Source organism: Lycium ferocissimum, chromosome 2 (genome assembly GCF_029784015.1).
Source record: "Lycium ferocissimum isolate CSIRO_LF1 chromosome 2, AGI_CSIRO_Lferr_CH_V1, whole genome shotgun sequence".
Classification (NCBI taxonomy): domain Eukaryota; kingdom Viridiplantae; phylum Streptophyta; class Magnoliopsida; order Solanales; family Solanaceae; genus Lycium; species Lycium ferocissimum.
The window spans coordinates 2,929,712-2,947,036 of record NC_081343.1 but is presented as its reverse complement, the minus strand read 5'-3'; the positions used below and the strand labels follow the sequence as shown (position 1 = coordinate 2,947,036).

The 17,325-nt window shown below is 36.8% G+C and overlaps 1 protein-coding gene across 1 annotated transcript; it reads left to right on the top strand.

Annotated features, from left to right (window-relative positions):
- Nucleotides 1-2,335: 2,335 nt before the first annotated feature.
- Nucleotides 2,336-16,843, top strand: LOC132032769 (uncharacterized). Its single transcript, XM_059422480.1, has 5 exons — nt 2,336-2,544; nt 4,216-4,321; nt 16,049-16,120; nt 16,198-16,403; nt 16,518-16,843. The coding sequence occupies exons 1-5, from the start codon at nt 2,435-2,437 to the stop codon at nt 16,618-16,620; spliced, it is 597 nt and encodes a 198-aa protein (XP_059278463.1). The 5' UTR covers nt 2,336-2,434; the 3' UTR covers nt 16,621-16,843.
- The last annotated feature ends 482 nt before the right edge of the window (nt 16,844-17,325 follow it).

The window sequence follows — 17,325 nt, the reverse complement described above, 5'->3', positions numbered from 1 at the left end:
TTTGGAAGAAAGGAAGCAAGAGAGAAGAAGAGATCTTTTGGAAGACGCATCTATCGATCTTTTTACTAATATACGTATTGGTTCGGCTCGAGAATCCATCTATTAACTGACTACCAAATAGATGGGATGACATGATTTAATTATTGAGACAGAGTTAACCTAAACCGAAAGTTACTAAAGTTCTATGTCACCTACCCCTACAAGATGGATGAATTCATAACACTGATGGAGCATCAGTGAGGAATCCAGGTAGAGGGTCATATGGCTTTTGGTGTAGAATACAGACGGGGATTTGATACATGCATAGGCAGAGGAAATTGGATTGGATTTTTAACTAACACGAAGGTTGAGAGGTAATAACGAGGAAGTATGAAGTTTTACACAATGTGATAAATTAAGCACATCATTATTCAAACTGACTCAAAATTGATACATAAAATATTGATAAAGGAGTGGAAACCACCATGGAGCATTGTAAATTACATTGAAGAAATCAGAGACACAAGCAAAGATATGCAGGTACAATACACACACATTTTGAGGGAGGACAATAAATTGGCAGATGCATTTGCAAATCACGCTTTAGAACAAACGACCATCTACATTTCATAATTTCATGGATATGGATACACTAAGAAGAATTCTCAATAGTGACAAGGCACCAATTCCGTACTTAAGGGTTCGATCTAAGAATTGACACAAATCCCAATCATGTAAGCACAAAAATTAGCTTAACTAGCACATGAAACAAGCATATCTTACTCAGATAGACCTCAAAGATGACACAAAACACACTACATTTCGGATCATAGAGGACATGATGAACAACAATGCAATTACAACAAAGAATTAGAAAACACACAACACACAACTAAATAGGAACAAACACAAATCATCAGGCAAAGAAGGAAGCGAAGGTTTACTATAACTTTCTCAGATATTACTGAAGAAAATCGAGTGGAGAAGTGGAACAACAACATCACTTCACCTGAAGAGAGGAATCATCAAAGGAAGAAACAGACGCAGCTAAAGGAACTATGGAGGAACAATGCTCTTACCGGAGAAGAGAAAGCCACAGGATTCCTCCCCCACCACCGACCGTAGCAGTTGAAGCCACTGGAGTCTCTGAGGAATGTTCGCGATAATTTAGGACTTTTACAAGCTTTATTTTCTATTTTCATATGTGATCCTTTTTTTTTTTTACTTTTTTATTGTTATTGAACCCTTTCTGTTTTCAATATTTATAAAATAACCCCTCTGGGTTTTAAATTTTTAAAAAATACATTACAAAGTACTAAATTCAAAATTGTACCTTCAATTTGCGGAAGAATTGTTAGCAACAATGATGTAACTTCGGACAAACAAGAGCGCAAAGATAATGATATCAACTTCAAAAGCAAAAAGGACAAAGTTGTCTTTTTACACCATTTTAAAATTGAAAGCGGAAAAAAGGCAAAGAAAATCCGTTGGTTATTACTCAAATGGCGCGACCAAAATAGGTGCCCCATGAATTATTAGTTTTGTCCTAGATAAGATTGTGTAACTTATTAAATTCAGTAATTAGGGTCTCCAAAAAAAACTAGGGCTGGGCATAAACACCGAAAATCGAAAAACCGGACCGAACCAAACCGAACTTCAAGAAACCGAAATCGAAAGAACCGAACCGAACTAGTTTGGTTCGATGTTCGGTGTCCATCTTAAAAAAACCGAAACCGAAATAGCCGAACCGAAGTTTGATAAAACCGAACCGAAGAACCAAACGCCCATCGAAATTTAATACATTATCCAAAAAAATTAAAATAGTCCAGGCCTATTAAGTTTAAGCCCCAAAAAAACCCAATTGTAACAAGCCCTCTTTTGCTTTTGTATCCCTAATTTTCCAATTCAGTTGAGAAAATCAAATATCCTTAACAAAAGAAGGTGACGAGGATGTGTCTTTAGGATTATTGTATGTCCTTTATGTGTTTTCTTAGTTATTCTTACTATATGTATATAACATCTAATAATCCTATATCATGGTTATGATTTTCTATTCTTGTGTATCCTGTTTATTTGATTTTGATTTCAATTTATCAGTTTTTATGTTTTATTATTTTTGAGAATATGAATTAGTATAAATAGAATCGCACCAAACATATCAAAAAATCAAATTTCGGTGTTTGGGCGAACCGAACCAACTTCAAAAAACCAAAATCGAAAAATCGAAATCGAAATTTAATAAAACCGAACTAAAATCAACGCGCGCCCTAAAAAAAAATAAAAAACAGCCCATATGTTTGACCGGCAAGATCGTTTGAAGAATATTTGGTATTATTCGGGAAGGTTGTGGAAAGGAGAAAGAGGGTTTCTTCTTCATTTAAAGAAAAGGACTCTCTACCAAAACGCCAGACTCTGCAAAATTGACATCTGAAACGCAAAGGCAAAGTAATAAAAGATGGCAGTAAATCCTCAACTATTTGCAAACGGAATGCCTGTGCCTTTCGTGAATGAACTATTCGTCTTGGCTAGAGATGGCGTTGAGTTTGAGGTCGACAAAATCCCTGGGTAATCCCCCATACATCTATCTCCTCTCTGTAATTGTTTTTTTCATATTTGATCCTGACTTGCTAGACTATCTGTTGGTAAATACGATTTTCTTGATTTGCTTAGCTAATTGGTAGAGTTAGATTTCTTATATGGTCACTCAACTAATACATGTTAGTCACTTTCTTTTTTGAAGAAAATTGGAATCGAGAAAAGAAGTGACTTTCTGAGATAATAACTATAAGTTGCATAACCATCTAACAAATCAACCCCTAATTGGTGTGGTGGACGTACTATTAACATTTGAGTTCGGGTTCATAGCAAACTTAGTTGTTGGTCTTCTACGAACCTGAGGTAGAAGGTACCAACTTTAGATGTCTTGCATACATATCGGCAGCTTCAACAGAAAAGGAAAAAAGATAGCGGTTTTCAGTTTACCTTTTTATTTTGAGATAATGGTTAAAAACACACCGGGACTATCACTTTTTCGCGAGTTTCACACCCCAACTATTCGTGGTTCCCTTTTTTTACCTGAACTATCACCATCTATTGTATTTAAACGCACCTAGTTGAGTTGATGGTGATATTTCAGGTAACAGAAAAGAACAAATGATAGTTCGCCTAGTCAGTTTCTGATGTGTGTTTTAATAGTGATAGTTCAGGTAGGAAAGGGAACAACTCATAGTTGGGAATGAAACTCTCGAAAAAGTGATAGTTAAGGTGTGTTTGACCATTAACTCTTTTATTTTTTGGGATCGATGTTTTGTTGAGAGTAAGCTATGTATCCTTGATATGTCATGTTGGGGAGTCTTGCTTGAAAATATGTTTTGGGGGAAAAAGAAGGGGCCGGGGATTTGGGGGTAGTGGTCAGTGGAGACTTGGTGTTCTTCTCAGTCTCCGCAGTAGAAGAATGCTTTCTCGGATTGGAAGTCTTGGCTTTGCTTGAGACATCTGTGGGTTTTTTTAATGAATTTTTGAGTCTTATATCGTTCTTTGTTTTCTGGGGTTAGAAAACTAAAGTTTGACATGCTTGGAAATGGTAGTGACAACTTTTTGTTTGGATTTATTCTGTTAAAGATGATCCCTTGCCATATCACTTTGCTAACTTTAACTAAATAAGTTAGTATAGTATGGTAATTTTCTTTTCCTTAGCTTCTGAAGTCCTCTAAAAGGAGTTTGTGAGTGATTCCGTTGGTCCGCTTTAATGTGGACTTATTTGGCCTGTCTCTTGCATTCTTTCTTTCTTTTTCTTGGTAGGGAATGCACAAAAAACATAGAATAGAATCATACATGGAGGTTTATCTTTGGTACGATTTTTTTTTTTCCGATGTTGTACCTTGGATTGCCTTTGAGTTTTATACCCTCTTTGGATACAGAGGCTTATCTTCGGGTCCCCCAATATGTTAACAGTAGTGGTTGGTGATATGCAATCACAAGGAGTTTCTCCTGCATCGTTATTCTACCATAGGCACAAAACCATTTTTTGGATAATAAACAATAGCATAAAATCCAGTTGTCAACTTTGTCATGCTTTACTACTATGTACTTCGTTTGTTAATAGGTGGAGAATTTGTGGGAGTTGTAGAATCAGCATCAACACCTCGTGCATCACTTTCTCTCCTCTTTCTGTCTTTCCCCTCCTACTCCCCGGCTTTTATGTTTGTCTGAATTAATTTTACTATTTGCTGGCAGCATAGGAGCAGTAAAAGCAAAGGGAACAGTCTATTTATCAAACATTCGGATGGTCTTTGTTTCAATTAAGCCTGTGGAGAACTTCATTGCATTTGACATGCCCCTGGTATGTATCAGCCTTTGGTGTTTAGTTGCCATGTATTGTAAGTAGCATATGCATTTGGAGTCCGATGTAAGTACTATGCAGCACCAGATTTGGATCATCTTGTTTGCTATTTATTCATTATAGTTATAGATTTAATTGATAGTACAAGTTTGAAGCAAATGACTGGTTCTTTATCAAAAAGGCAAATGGCTTTGGTTAGTGGTGAGCATGTGTCCTCTTTTGTTGGTATCTAGAACATGTTCCAAGAATTTGGGTGAATCTGCTTTTGTGCTAAGGCTCTTCTTTATTATCTTGTTTTCTTTGTGAGTACTAATAATTTGCTAATTCAACAATTTTGGGGGGTATGAAATAGGAAATGATTAGTGTGACAGTGATTGCTCATGAATGATGTTAAAGTCTTAATAGGCCAAAGCTTTTTAAGAAACTATCTGAAGTTCTGAACACTTGTATGGCTGTAGGTGCCAACAGTACTAACCATCAAAAAGTTTTGTGCGACACACATCAATAAGATAATCTTGGTGAAACTTTGCTTTAGTGCTATCTGGAAGCACTATTCTTCCGTCAATGATTTGCATGTGAAAAGCTCGGAAAATGCAAGAAACTTTGAATTGGATGTAGATAGCTTTTCCATCTTTTCTTATTTCAATAGGCATGCCACCCTCACCTCAGGATGAGAGGACTTCTTTGAGCCCTAAGCCTCACATGCAAAAAGCCCAAAGTATTTTCCCGGAAAAAGGCAACGTTTTAATTTTCTAATTGTTTATTTGTTATAGCTTGATTCTTGGCAGCCTTTTTGACTTGGATTTTGGTGGCGTTCACTACACACCTCGATAAGAGATCTGATACGATCATATGCAATATAATTTTCCATATGAGTCAAGGTCGAATGCCATAGAGCAAATAAGGACGATCAAGAAAATGAGGAGTTATCACTAATTTAGCTAAGCCAAATACTTCACAGAAAGATGATGTGGACTAAAACCTAAGAAATATAAATTTAATCTAACAAAGCAAATAAAGTTGATCAATGACTCACAAGTAAGGGAATATAAGGGATTTCGTAACCTAGGATTTCAAACAACTGAAGTGTAATCCAATGCATTGAGTAAATCTCACCAGTCAATCTTAAGTCAATTTAATTAGCCTTGGAAATCAATTCCCCAATTTCTCAACAACTACTAAATTCTTGACTACTTACTAGCTGTTTTCCAACCAATTAGCGAGTCTAACTTAGTTGATTATCTCTAACCTAACCAAGTTGCATTAAGAACATTCTAATTTTTGGCCACAAGAGTGAAGGATTATCTGTTACCTCAATTACTAGACTAGGATTAATCGACCCCTCAATTAACCAAAAGTATCGTCAATTAATCTAAGCCCAAACATATTACCCCAAGGTGAATTAAGTTAATAAGGTATGTCCTAGGGTTGATCCCTCCCGTTCGAAAGCAATAAAGCACAAGAATCAAATAGAGAAAAGACCCATTTGTAAATAGCATAAGATTAATCATGCTTGCAAGCATTTTGAATTGCAAGATTGAGAACTTGCCTACTGTTTATCTTGGAATGCCTCTGGGATCAATGCATAAAGCAGTGGAAATTTGGGATGGCATCATACAGAAGACTGAGAAGAAACTAGCTCTATGGAAATCTCAATACCTATCCTTGGAAGGAAGACTCATCTCAATCAACTCAGTCTTGAATTCTTTGCCAACATATATGATGTCCTTATTTCCTATTCCAAGCAAGGTGGTTAAGGCTTTGGACACTCTAAGGAGGAACTTTCTATGGCAAGGAAACATGAGGAAAAAAAAGTTCAACAAAGCAGAATGCAGGGAGGAGTGGGGGTGAAGAATCTAAAATTAGAGAACAAGAGCTTACTCATGAAGTGGTTATGGAGATATAATCAAAAAGATCAGGCACTATGGAAAGAGGTGATCCAACTTAAGTATGGCCAAAATGGAAAATGGTGTACAAATGAGGTGACAAATACCTATGGTGTTGGGGTATGGAGGACCATTAGAGCTTTGTGGCTGGCTCTGAACGCAATGTTAACTACAAGGTGGGTAGGGTTGACAAGATTCTTTTCTGGAAGGAAAATTAAAGTGGACAGGGGATACTCCAACCACTGTTTCCTAGCTTATTTTCTATAAGCACAAATCCAGATAGTACAATAGAGGAGATGTGGTCTGCCCAAGGTTGGAATTTAGTCTTCAGAAGACTTTTAAATGATTGGGAAATAGCATGGGTAGCAGAACTATTGACGGTAATTGGTGGATTTCAATGGAACTAATTTTGAGCCAGATAAATTGACATGGAAGCATAATCAAGATGGACTGTTCTCTGTGAACAGATTGTACAACAAGGGTTTTCAGTCAGGGATTGACTGAAATAACAGGGAGGACACCTGGACCTTGGAAATCCGAGTCAGGCGCCGAAAGGGCAGCTATTTTAAGCAAAAATTCCAAAAGGGCAGCTATTTTAAGCAAAAATTCCAAAAGGGGTCATGGGCTACTCGATAAACCAAAACGGGTTTATCATGTAGCCTTCCACGAGTTACCATAATTTTTACGGAACGGTCCGTCTGTTCCATCTCTAATTTTTTTTTTGATGCAAATCGTGGAGCCCTACACGATTTGCAAGCAATTTTTTTAATCTTTTTGCAAATCGTGTACCTCTATATGATTTGCCAACCACATTCTTTTTAAGTCCATTTTTTCCTAATGTTATTATGGCTTATTTTTGGTTTTTTTTTCTCCATTTGTTGCCACATTTGATTCAAAAATATTTTAACTCAAACAAAGTCATACAATAATTAAAAATTTGTGAACATACAAAAAACACAAAAATATAAGTTAAATAAACGTCACACTTTTTTTTTTTTTTTGGTAACTGAACTTTTGTATTACCAGGGAAATATGTACAATATTTACAAACACACCCAAAGACTAAAAGCCCACCTTTCCTCATTATACATTTTGAAACTATGAGAACAACTTATAGCTAATGACGGCAACTGTTACAGGCCTTCCCCAAGTTTCATGAACTCAGGGATAATAGTTCATGTTTCTTAGTTGTCTAGCAATTCTGGTCTGCCCTTCTCCTTTGGCGTGTATTTCCTGTGCAATCAGTCTCGGTACTCCCTCTCCATGGAAAATCCTTTGATTCCTCTCGATCCATATGTGGTAAATACAGCAAGCTAAAGCCATCCTATATACTTCTACTTTGGCAGATTTCCCTCTTCCAAATTTAACAGCCCATTTGAGTTCATCTGACCAGCCCCATACTCCCTTTTGCACACCCAGCCAAGCAAGCATTCTCCTCCATATCATGTTTGAGAATTGACAAGAAAAGAGTAGGTGTTCTAAGGATTCATCAGCATTCTGGCATAGTGCACACTCAGGATCAGTAGTCATACCCCATTTTATCAATCTGTCTCGTGTTGCAAGTCTTCCATGAATGGCAAGTCTCATAATGAATATCCACTTAGGACACCCTAAGTTGGTACACATTATCTGAATTGTAAATGTTAAATTAAATATGTAATTAACCTCCACAAGATGTATTATCAATAAAGACAAACAACATATTTGTAGAAGATTACATAAGGAAACAACGACATACAACTTAGGAAAAAACCGAACAAGCAACAACAACTACTGATTTTGCATGGGGTAGTGATTCTAGTTATGACTGTTTCGCAATCGTACAGTAGATATATCCATTTCATTCATAGGTCTTTCGCGCTCCCGAATGCTCGCTCGTATTCGGTATTTGCAATTAAATTGAAGGGAGAAGGTGGCAATATGCCTCATCGTCAAGGTGAAAAATTTTCGTTTGTTTGTAAAACTTCAGTACTTGCTAACATACGATGTCACGGATATCACAAAATTTAATGTGAATGGCATATGGTAGTTTCTCCACTTCCCACACGAACACTTTTTCCGCCAGACTTACGGGATATTTTACCTTCGTGTGCAAATGTCTGAATTTCAGAGGCCCCATTAGCTGTATTGTATTGATGCATGTCGGTGTGCTTTAGGGCCCTCTCCCAGTATTCTTGGAACTGTTTTTCAATAGCGGGCCGCCAAGGCTTATTATCTACAGTCAATAAAGCAGCAAGGGAGCTTCTTTGAACAAATCGATCAACAAGATTTTTAAACGTTAGACGGACCATGGCAGTAACAGGCAATCTACGAGCTTTCTTTAATAAATCGTTGTAAGACTCGGAGACATTCGTTGTCATAGCCCCCACCTATGACCTTCGTCCTTAATCATTGTCCATTTCTTCTTCGGAAGATTTTTTAGTCATGGATGCGCGGGAGGTGACAACGTTTTGATTTGTTCCATCGTTTTGTACTTAAATGTACGGTGCTTTCTGTGTGCCTTGACCACGTCGAGTTCTCGGAAGTTATTTTATTGAGGAACTTTTTATTGAAGTTGCTTTTCAAATGAACCACAAAAACCTATGGTGTGTGAATGGTGTTTGTAACGATAAATGTGTTTGGACACGTTGCGAGATGCCACCGATGACGGTCGGTAATAAGTCAATTCCTTTTCTTCGCACAAACAACATGTCTCCACAACAACACAAGGAACCACGTCCAAGACTCAAAGCTCTCACGTGCAACGTCAGCATATGCAAGTGGAAAAAAATGTTATTGTTCGCATCAATTCCAACAACAATTAACAGTTTCAACTCATACTTACCCTAGAGATGAGTGATGTCTACTGAGATGACCGACCTGCAATTTTTGAATCGATCGATGCTTGGTTTAAAAGCCCAAAAAAGAAACTTGAAGATGTGATCGCGTTGCATTGTAGTTGACTAGTGCTCCCACTCAACAACGGTCCCCGGATTGAAATATTGTAGGGCAGCCATGTATCGGGGCAATGTCTTGAAGAACTTTCAAAATCTCCATATACTATTTTGAAAGCTTACTTACACTTCTTTTATGCTTCTATATAACCAGGAGTAAGCGTATACAACCCTTTTATGTTTTCGTGAGCCGCTTTAATACTGATGTGTGGGTCGACCCAGTGTTATCAAAAGCGAAAAGCGCAAAAAAGCTCTAAGTTCAGCTGGGGCTTCAAGCGCAAAGCACAAATAAAGTGTGGGCTTCAATGAAAAAAGGTGCAATGGTGCAAAAATACAAATATATATGTTTAGTCCAAGACTAATAATCATAAGCATGAATAATAAATATATGGACAAAGAAATTGTAAAAACATTACGATAAAGTGAAATATCAATTATCTAGTGTCATGTGTTGAGGAAGCTCGGCTGGCAAGGAAAAGTATGTCTTAGGGCTTTGATGATTACATTGAAGCGCACATAGAGCGAGGCGAAGCGCTCAACATGTTTTGAGCCTTGCTTCAGGGCTTAAGTGCGCCTTTGACAACACTGGTCGACCATAATATGTGGTATCAATGTAGTAGCAACTAGGCGACTGTTCAAAGTGGAATGATCCTCCTTGTAACCATCCGTGAGACATGTGTGTTGCTTAACCATTTTGCTTTCGCCGCGTCTCGCGGATGATTACGGAGGATCGTTTTCCAAAACGTTACGCTTGGTTCTTGGGTTGATACCGTATATTATGGTCGACATGCATCCGGTATTAAGGCGGTTCGAAAATATAAAAGTCTTAGTCTGATGACACTCCTAGTTATATAGAAGCACAAAAGGGGCGTAAGAAAGCTTTTGAAATAATATATGGAGATTTTGAAGGTTCTTTCAAGACATGGCCGCCCTACAATATTTCAATCTGGGGACCGTTGTTGAGTGGGAGCACTAGTCAACTACAATGCAAGGCGATCACATCTTCAAGTTTCTTTTCTGGGCTTTTAAACCAAGCATCAATGGATTCAAAAAGTGCGGGCTACTATCGTCTACGATAGAGCGGCACTCGTCTACTGTGGTAAGTATGAGATGAAACTGTTAATTGCTGTTGGAATTGATGCGAACAATAACATTTTCCCACTTGCATATGCTGACGTTGCACGCGAGAGCTTTGAGTCTTGGATGTTGTTGTGGAGACGTTTGTGGAAGAAAAGGAATTGGACTTATTATTGACCGTCATCAGGGGATCTTGCAATGTGTCCAAACACATGATTGGTTACAAACACCATTCACACACCATAGGTTTTGTGTTCGGCATTTGAAAAGCATCTTTAATAAATTGTTCCTCAACAGTGACCTTGAGAACCTGATGTGGTTGGCCGCTACAGAGCACCAAAAGATGAAGTACAAATAGAGGATGGAGCAAATCAAAACGTTGTCACCTCCAGCGCATCCATGGTTGAAAAATCTTGTGAGAAGAAATGGACGAAGGTCATAAGTGGGGGCTATGACATCGAATGTCTCCGAGTCTTACAACGGTTTATTAAAGAAAGCTCGTAGATTGCCCGTTACTGCCATGGTCCGTCTGACGTTTAAAAATCTCGTTGATCGATTTGTTCAAAGAAGCTGCCTTGCTGCTTTATTGATTGCGGATAATAAGCCTTGGCGGCCCGCTGTTGAAAAACAGTTTCAAGAATACTGGGGGAGGGCCCTAAAGCACACCGACATGCATCAATACAATATAACCAATGGGGTCTTTGAGATTCAGACATTTGCACGAAGGTAAGGGCGGAAATATCCATAGTCTCTACTGAAGGGAAAAAGTGTTCGTGTGGAAGTGGAGAAACTACCATATGCCACTTTCACATTAAATTTTGTGATATCTGTGGCATTCAGCCAAAGACCTATGTTAGCAAGTACTATAGTTGCAGGTTTTACAAACAAACGTACAACGGAAATTTTTCACCCTTGGGTGATGAGGCCTATTGGCCACCTTCTCCCCAAATTTAATTGCAAACCCTGAATAAGAGCGAACTTCTGGAGCGCGGAGTATAAGTAGAAGGATGAATGAAATGGATATAGCTCTTGCTCGCATGGCAAGTAAGTGTAGTACGTGCAAGGAAACAGGTCATAACAAGAATCGCTGCCCCATGCGAAATCGGCAGTTGTTGTTGCTTGTTCGGTTTTTTCCTAAGTTGTACGTCGTCATTTCCTTATGTAATTTTCTACAAGGGAGAATAGCACTTTTAGTCCTTGAGTTTTAGCTATATTCCAGTTTTGGTCCCTGTATAATTTGACTAAGCATATTTAACCTTCAATTAATATAAACGTGTGATTTTAGTCCCTCAAACTAACAGAAATTAAAAACTTAACGGAATTAATATTTTTAAAACGTTTGAAAGCTTAAAAAACAAAGCAAAAGAGAAGGTTAATTAGGTATTGTGGAAGCTAGGCAGAGGCCGCCATTGACAATTATTGAATACGATGTGCTTCACTAAACTTACCTTCCTCGAATACAAATCATAATCAAATAGATCGAAAAGTTTTCTTGCTCTCCATTTTTATTTTTTTGTTGCTGTTAAACTTCCAAGATAGGTGAGATTTTCATGAAAGAAATCTTGGATGAGAATAATCTTAATATGTAAGGACTGAGGAGCTTCAATCTAATATTTGCTTTTATATTATATCTTCCGCTGCCGCTAAAGGAAATGGTTCATAGATCGTTGAAACCATCTAGACCATCTCTGTTTGCTGGCTTGGCATTTTCAGGCAGAAGCAACTATGTTGATGGAATTGTTTTGAGGTTTTGGACGTAAAATAGTTGGCTTAGGGAACGCAGGCTACATAAAGTTTGTCAGATTTTATTTACTCTTACACATTGACAAATAGGTAGAAATGCAGATGTGGTTTTTTGTTTAATTCCGTTAAGTTTTTAACTACCGTTAGTTTGAGGGACTAAAATCACACGTTTATATTAATTGAAGGTTAAATATGCTCCGCCAAATTACACAGGGACAAAAACTAGAATATAGCTATAACTAAAGGACTAAAATCGTTATTCTCCCTTTCTACAAATATGTTGTTGTCTTTATTGTAATAAATATATAATACGTCTTGTGGAGTTTGATTACGTATTTAATTTAATATTCAGATAATGTGTGACGTTTATTTAACAGATAATTACACACAAATACCAGTCAGATATCTAGTTTGTAATTTTTAACCCAACTCTACACCTCTTACCTTTCGGCAATTTAAGTTACCGAAATTTTAGCCCAACTAGTCGACGACCTCCGTAGCGGTGCCGGCAGCGAGTGAGACAATCGATCCGACCCAGATGTTCCTGCGACACATCACTTCCATTGAATCCATTGAAAGTTGAGGTTATAGAACCATGCAAAGTAGATCGAAATTTGAGTTCAGATGAGAAAATAGATCATTTAAGCTCGACAGCTGCCGATAACGTTGACTGCTTTGTTGATGGGCGTGCCACTTCTGGCAATCTGCTGGACATCACCGTGGCACAATGCTCTGTCTCGACAGATGATAAAAGTGGTACTATTCCTGTCACCTCTAGCCCGGATAACCTGTATTCGAATTTCGATGCCTTCTTTTGGGATCTAGGGTTTTATTTTGCTCGTCTTTTCTCCCTATCATTTGGATGTGTTTTTGCATAATCGAAATACAAATCCTCATAATCAAACACTTGAAGACGGTCTTTCATATGAAGAGTGGACTCAATTGGGGGTTTAAATTCATTATCTATACACTATAAATTGAGTTGGTTTCATGTGTTTATACAAAGTATATACAATATATTAATGTAAATATTTGAGTTGGTTTCATGTGTTTATACAAAGCATATATATTATGTACACAAAGGATATTAATGTGTGTGTGTGTGTGTGTGTGTGTCTATATATATATATACAGTACATATACATTATCTATACAACGATGATACAATAGTGGGCTAGAATGATATAGTTGGCTAGAGTGGCTGCAAACTAGATGCGTGAGCGGTATATCTAGGTTATTTCCCCTTTATTTAACTTATATTTTTTGTGTTTTTTGTATGTTCACAAATTTTTAATTATTGTATGACTTTGTTTGAGTTAAAATATTTTTTAATCAAATGTGGCAACAAATGAAAAAAAAAAGAAAAAGAAAAAAATAAGCCGTAATAACAGAAGGAAAAAAATGGACTTAAAAAAATGCGGTTGGCAAATCTTTTAGGGGTACACGATTTGCCCCAAAAAAACAAAAAAAAAAAATGCTTGCAAATCGTGTACTCCTACACGATTTGCTATTAGTTAAAAAAATGCTTTGCAAATCGTGTAGGGCTCCACGATTTGCAGCAAATTGGAGACGGAACAGATGTATTGTTCCGTAAAAATCATGGTAACTCGTGGAGGGCTGTTTATCGTGTACCCCACGACCCCTTTTGAATTTTTTGCTTAAAATAGGTGCCCTGTAGGCGTCGGACTCTTGGAAATCCATTTGGAAGAGTGTGGCACCAACTAAGGTGAAGTGTTTCACCTGGCTGGTAGCTAGGAGAGCCTATTTGCCGAGAAGCACCGCAGAAAAGAGGAATTAACATTGCTTTAAGATGCACATTATGCAAGGAGGCCTTAGAGATAAACAATCACATTTTCCTTCGCCGTAAAGTTACGGCACAAGTCCGGGCATTGTTCATTAACTTGGCTAAGGTGAATTGGACTATGCCTGAACACACCGCAGACCTTCTAAGCTGTTGGATAGGAAGGGGAGGGAGCAAGAGTCAGAAGATTTGGTGGAAAACAGTTCCTGCCTGCATTTGGTGGAACATTTGGAAGGAAAGAAATGACCGAATTTTTGAAGGCAGAGAATGTTCATTGCAGAAGATCCAATGGAAGGTCATTACTTGATTAAGTTTCTGGTGTAAAGAACAATATGTAGAAGAGGAAGTTCAGTTAGTGGACTTTTTAGGATTACTGTAAGTATATTTTCTTTTTCAGTAAAGTGTAAATTTTTGGAGGTTGCCAGCATATCCTTAATGCTGAGGAATACAAAGTTACCAGTTCCAAAAAAATAATATTCTATGCAAAAGATCCATGAAGTTAATCAAAAACTGCATCATGAAATTATGCCTAAAATCATGTCAAAATCTGAAAATACATCAACTAAACCAAATATTTCATTACAATGCAAGGAATTAAAAAAAAAAAGTAAATATCATTACATTTAGAAATTCTCAGTCAAGAGCTTGCAATCTTCAATGAAGATCCCTTTGGTGTTTGGTTGATGAATCCTTGCTCCCAAAGCTTGAAATTAACCAAAGATGACTTAAGTTACAAAAAATGTTCTATTTATACCCTAACAACTTTACATAGTTAATGAAACTGGGAATGCAGAATCACCTTTTCGCGATTGATTTTAGCTAATAGCGATGTCTCCTTCAAATTTGAACTTTTCTGAATTTCTGAAGTCGCTAATGTTAGCGATTGAGTATCTCTTTTAGCGATTCAGCAATGGCGATTCTGAATTTCTGATAGCTGGCACTTGGGTAAATTTTCCTGCTCAATGGACCATTTTGCTTTTAGCGATTTAGAATTCTGATTATCGATTTCCTTAGTTTTTAGCACTTCTCTTCTTACACCAAGACATGTACATGTGTGGCCCTTTTTGGTCATATTCTTCATTATTTCCATCTTTTTAACTCCAAATCAGTTGCAATCTGTAATCATGCTACTTATAAAAGAATCTGGTCATATATATATATATATATATATAGATAACAAAAACTCACGTAAGGATGCAAATAAGTTGGTAAATTTTTACCAACTTATTAGATTTCTTCCCATAAGGTGATTGGATTCCGTGATCTAATTGTTGGATTAGAAGAGGGGGAAGTAAGAGTCCGAAGGCATGGTGAAGGATAATCCCACACTGCATATGGTGACAGTGTGGAAAGAAAGGAATAGTAGAAATTTTGAAGATCGGTCCAATTCCATTCAGAAGGTTAAGTGGAATTGTATTGTATCTTTTTATTTTTGGAGTAAAGATAAAGATATAGAGGAAACAGAACAGTTGGTAGAATTATTAGCATCTCTGTAAGTATTTCTCTCTTTGTTTTTCTTTTAAAGGTCCCCAGCATCTCCATAATGCTGAAGAATACCAATTGTGGGGTTGCTGATATTCTCTCTGCACTTCTCACCATTAAATGGCTATACTTCTGTTATGGTTCATGACTACGCCTCCCGATTAATTCGTGGATGGTTGGTTGGTTGTTGCATCCCGAGCTAATCTTTCGTCAATGATGAGAAAGAATTTGTACCATTGGGGTGTCTTGTGGGTCTGTGAATTAAATATTTCTCATGTCAGGAAGTTCCTATAGACCACTTTCTTTGGTTCTATGCTGTAGATTTTTCTACTCAGTCTTGCTTCTCATGTTGGGTCTATCACTGTTGTCGCTGCTCTGCTATACTGACTAGATTTTGTTACATCAGGGTTTCTTGAGGAAGTCCACACCCCACACCCCCTCCCCCCACCTTTTTCTTTTGGGTGCCCACCTGTGGTGGATGGGCTTCATGGGTATGCTGCCATGGTTTCCTTGATGGAAAGACTGATCATTCTTTCCTGCTATAGCTTTTGTCTTCTCATCCAGTAAATAATTATGATATTAGTTTTTAACAATAACAATAAACAAAAATAGTTATGATTTTAGTTTGAAGTAATGAAACATTTGATGTAATGAACTCCAAAAAGAAAGAATTATGTGAAATTGAAAGTGTGTTTCTTTTGACTGAAAGTGGTTTATTTTGCAGCTTTATGCCCATAAAGAAAGAATTATACTATGAAATTGAAAGAGTGTATTTCTTTTGACTGAAAGTGACGTTATTTTGCAGCTTTATGTCCATGGCGAAAAGTTCAACCAACCAATATTTTTCTGCAACAACATTTCTGGACAAGTAGATCCAGTAAGTTGAATACATTGATTTGTATTATCATGGACTATTATCCCCACCTGAGATGATTGAATTCTTCCAAATTACAGGTTATACCAGAAAATGAAAATAGGGCCTTGTACTCCACTCACTCATTCAAGATTTTGTTCAAGGAAGGTGGTTGTGGAACTTTTATTCCTCTATTTTTCAATTTAATTTCCTCGGTGAGACGATACCACCAACAGTCGACGCCAGAACCTAGGGTAGATCCTCTTCAAGCAGCGCAAACTCCTGTGGATGAGATGATGAGACATGCGTATGTCACTTTGTTTCCCCCTTTCAAAATAGAATACAATTTTCTCAATAACCTGCTTAGGTATGCGTATGTTATGATGTCTTTGATAATTTGTTGTGTCCGGCCATTTTGCAGTTATGTGGATCCTAATGATCCGACAAGAATTTTCTTGCAGCAGCCTAGTACAGAATCGCAACTCAGGCGTCGAACATATCAGTCAACCCAGCCAACCTCCTGAAAACCTATGTAGTTTCTTGTTTCCAGTTGATTGTTATTTGGACGTGCAGATTCTGTTTGTGTGTGGTTGCACTCTCTTTCCAAACTGAGAAGAACGTATGATGTAAATGTAGTCAACTTGTATTCCTAAATGTTTGTAGGGATTAGAATCCACTTTACGTGTGTATACAAATACAATAAACTACCTAATAAATAGGATTCTGTGCCACTGGTTTGTTGCGGTCGATTGCCATGGATATATATATCGTCTTAAGGAGAAATTGCGATAGTTTTATATTTACATCCTATACAAATCTTTTATATTTAAAAAAATTATTTTTAAATTATTTTTTATTTTTTAAAAATCATTTTTTTAAAAAAATATTTTTTTATTTTTTTTAAAAAAATTTTTTTTTAATTTATTTTTATTTTTTTAAAAAATTAATATTTTTCTTATTTATTTAACCACCCTTCTGCGAGAAGTAATGGGATTTTGAGAGTGAACTTACTCTCCATCACACATACACATTTCATACAACTTTCATACACGAAATATGAGGTAATTTTGCCATTAGCAAAAAAAAAAAAATTAATATTTAAAAAAATATATATATATATAAATGGTTTAAAAAATATATATATAACGAAAAATATAATTAATTTTGTCTGTCGCATATTAACATAAGAAATACACTTGTCTTTCAAAAAATATCTTTTGAGAAAATAT

Coding starts and splice junctions, on each gene's coding strand:
- LOC132032769 (XM_059422480.1), top strand. CDS start 2,435: ATGGCAGTAAATCCTCAACTATTTGCAAACGGAATGCCTGTGCCTTTC. Junction 16,121..16,197: donor TTTCTGGACAAGTAGATCCA/GTAAGTTGAATA, acceptor TCCAAATTACAG/GTTATACCAGAAAATGAAAA. Junction 16,404..16,517: donor GATGAGATGATGAGACATGC/GTATGTCACTTT, acceptor GCCATTTTGCAG/TTATGTGGATCCTAATGATC.